At 33.3% G+C, this 3733-nt stretch overlaps 1 protein-coding gene across 1 annotated transcript in view; it reads right to left on the reverse strand.

Moving 5' to 3' along the window:
• The window catches only part of TMPRSS15 (transmembrane serine protease 15), a 65411-nt gene extending 64137 nt beyond the window's left edge, over positions 1-1274 (reverse strand). Inside the window, exon 1 of the mRNA XM_087722048.1 lies at positions 1250-1274. Within this exon, the coding sequence (XP_087578174.1) occupies positions 1250-1274 (25 nt within the window). The remainder of the gene's footprint in view (positions 1-1249) is intronic.
• Positions 1275-3733: the final 2459 nt, after the last annotated feature.

A 3733-nucleotide genomic window follows, 5' to 3' on the forward strand; every position in this document is an offset into this window, starting at 1 on the left:
TACTGTATATATACTGTATATATCAACAGCAATTTAAGACTATTCAGTTTTAATATAGAACAAATTGCAAAGTTTGTAGTTTCTTACCTTGTTCAGTTGTCTGGTTGAACAGCCATAGAAATGTTAATAAAACAGTACAAATACATAGAGAGATTATAAATAGAACAGTGAGCAAAAGTTCATAGCTGTTAAAAGAGATGTTTGTCTTCTTAAACCCTTTTTGGGGATTCATTTTGATCTGGGAACTGAAATTGCTGCCAGATCCCTGTAACTTTGAGAATAATAGTGATAATTTGAGCACAGGTATATTAAGATGATTCTAGTTAATTATTTATTTTTATATATTGCTGGACTCAATGATTCCTGAGGTTTACATCACAAGACATAAACAATCAAAATGCTTTAATCATAATGCATTTAGTAATTTCATTTCTAGGTTCCATCATATAGTAGACTTTACACCCAAAGAAAAAGCATTAATGATAGGAATGTATAACTCCTGTTCAGAGGGTAATATTTTTTCAAGATAACATATGTACATATTCAACATCTAGGGCTGTAAATGTTAATCTTCAACTTTGCATTATTTTTTATATGAAATTGCAATGATATTGAATGTTGCTTCTTTCTGTTGCAATGCTTATAGTTACTTGCAAGTCCTGGAAATTATGGATCAATTTATCTTTGTATTTGGTAAGAGATAAAACAAAATATCAAGCTGTAATGGGGAATCTGCTGGACAATCACACCTAACATATTTTGGGAGCCTGTGAGATGCAAAGTGGTTAGAGGACCTTCACACACAAGGATAAGGAAATTTTAAGGAGAAGTTGGAATTATTTTTAGAAGTTTCATATTTTACTTTGTGTAATGCAGATGTGTTTCACAACACAGAATGGAAATAAAATAAGCTTTCAGTTTTTACAAATTATGATTGAAGTTCTAAGGTATGCAAAAGTAGAACTGAGGACCACCTGTTTCCATGGAGTGAAAAGCTGCCCTTTTTATGTAGCTGGTTTCAGGTATAGCAGAAATGATATCTCAACAATATTAAAGACATGTTTATATGTCACTTTCCACATGTAGCATATGGAATTGATTCCACATTATTTTTCAATGCAATCAAAACATACTTGGGGAAGCATCTCATTTTATTCCACAAGTGTAAACAATAGTTTGCAACAGGGAGTCTTTTAACACTCCTATAATTCCACATGTAGACTCTTCAGTTGACTGAAGAGATAAATACCTGCTTCATATTTTTCCCCGTACATTTTAAGGACAACCGCAGATATGGTGACAGAGGTTAGAACTAACACGCCATTCCATTTTGAAAAAGCTATAATAATATTGCCAGTAAAACCACTCACCAGCCCTAATAGGGCAGCGTTATCACATATGAAATAAACTGAGCATGCAGTTCTATGAAGTATACATAAATCATGGGGAAGTTTGTTAGTATTTGTTTTGCTTACACAGCATAATGAAGTTTCAAACAGAAAATACAACCTACACTTTTGTTTGAATCATTTCTACATTATTTGCTTATTGAGAAATAACTTTTTTAAAAGAGCACCTTTTATTCTACAATTTCACCAAATTCTAGAGTATGAACTTTTTCATGATATGGCCAAATACTGTACTTTGCTACCTAGTGTACAAATGTCATACCCTACAATTACAGGGAATATTTGTATAATTTAAAATAATTCAGGATAACATTATATTTAAAAATAAATTCAAATTGCTTTCAGAATTACCAAATCCAGTATGTCAATCCTCTTTCATAAATGTAGAATGCCTCTTAGTTTTAAGGTAGAATGGACAAACTCCTATAATTTAGTATAGCTGAACTGTGATATAGTGGGACTTAAGAACCATATAACAAAGTTTCTGGAAACATATCCACAAGTAAATTTCTTTTTTATAGTGACTTCTACGTAAAATTTCTGGACCCTCATTGGTACAGCCTCAAAATAAAATTTTTGACTTACTAAGTAGACACCTGATATCAAACACTGAATTTATCCTCCCAGTGATAAAATAATAATCCCTTTTATTTAGGGTTTGCATTTTACTGACCTCACATTTATTTCAAGTGTATGATATTTTATTTAAGGATTTCTGATTTAGTTTTAAAGCATCCTGGAATGCAAAGATGCTTTTTCCAAAAGGCAACTTGGCTTTCTTGTTTTTTTTTTCTATTGAAAAAGTTTTGATTTTCATCCAAGAAGCTTTTTCAGTTCTAACTGAGTTCAGTTAGACTGCTATGGCACTAGTATGATTTGAATGAAAGAGAATCCTTCTTGACATTCCAGAATGCAGTTTTCAACTAGTGATACCTCAGTACTCATCCTTAATTGGTTCGGGGAAGCACAACAATTACAAAAAGGATGAGTACCAAACAAACTATATGACTTATCACTTGACCAGAAAGAAATTCCGATCTGTCTCTTTTTATATGTTAGCAACCTTCCTAGCATGACCATCTGCTCTCTGTGGCTGACCCCTGCTTCCTTTTGCAGCATCAAGTACCAAATTCAACGAGTTTTGAAGCAGTCAAGCACCAAGACACCACTGTACAGGTTTTATTCCAATGATTTCTGATCCGTAGTTTCCACAGCAAATTGCAATTATGCAGAAATGACCCTATATTTGTGATAATGTAATAATATAGATGTTTCAGTTCATATTCATTTTTGAATATCTGATAGAAGTGTAGAAATTGAGGTATCATCTCATCACCCATGGTCAGAATTTATGCCCTTTACTTCCTCATAGCTGCCCAGGATTCTAATATCCTATACTGTGATCAAATTAGTAGGCTATTAACCTTTATACTGGTTGTGGGCAGAAAGGAAATCTCACTTTAACTTACTTTTCTTTAAATATTGTGTTTTTATTTAACATTATCGAAACGTTTTCTCTAAGTATTAGCCAGGCCAGGGTGCTGATTTGCTTCTTTCCAAGGCACCAGTTTGATGTCTGATGCAGTAACCCTGGAGATCTCTATTGTAACGAAATAACTGCTACCTCAGCATTATGTGTGGTTTCTGTAAGAGATACGGTTTTGCTGTGCTGTCATTGTATTTGTATTTCTTTTAGAAGCATTCTAGTGCTAAAATCTATATTTAAAAAAAGGAGGCAGGACATGGCATTTTTCTAAGTTATTTGTGAGAAAATGACTTGGTTATGTGCACAGGATTGCCCTTCATTAGCAAGACGATATCAGAGTCAGCTTTTCTCTGGCAGCTATGTTAAATAATTGGTCCATTCTGCAATGCTGGCTGCTGCAAAAGTAAGTGGATAAAGTACACTGACAGATCTGCAATAAAAATCTAGAAAGAAATGTTGCTGATGCTACATTAAGAGACACTATCCATATTTTGATCATTTACTGTATATACAGGAAACCTCAAAAAAATGTTGGCACTTGACAACAACCTAAATCAATATGATGTCCTGTTAAAATGTCAGAAGGGATATTCCTGGATAATGATGGAATTTTACCTCTTATTTTTTGACACCTAATACTCATCTGAATTTTGAAGCCCTACTCTTTAGACATGATCATTTATTTCAGCAAACATATGCAAACTATCAATCAGCCTCTGTACTTGAAAGAACTCCTGACACCAATTCTCCAAAATATAGTATTCCCTTCTATTATCCTTCTTTTGAGTAATACAATTGGATCAGCTATCACCTTGTGGTGAGATGTGGGGAATGTTAA

Source organism: Thamnophis sirtalis, unplaced genomic scaffold (genome assembly GCF_051295495.1).
Source record: "Thamnophis sirtalis isolate CommonGarterSnake01/CBP01778 unplaced genomic scaffold, rThaSir2_p1.2 scaffold_8, whole genome shotgun sequence".
Classification (NCBI taxonomy): Eukaryota; Metazoa; Chordata; class Lepidosauria; order Squamata; family Natricidae; genus Thamnophis; species Thamnophis sirtalis.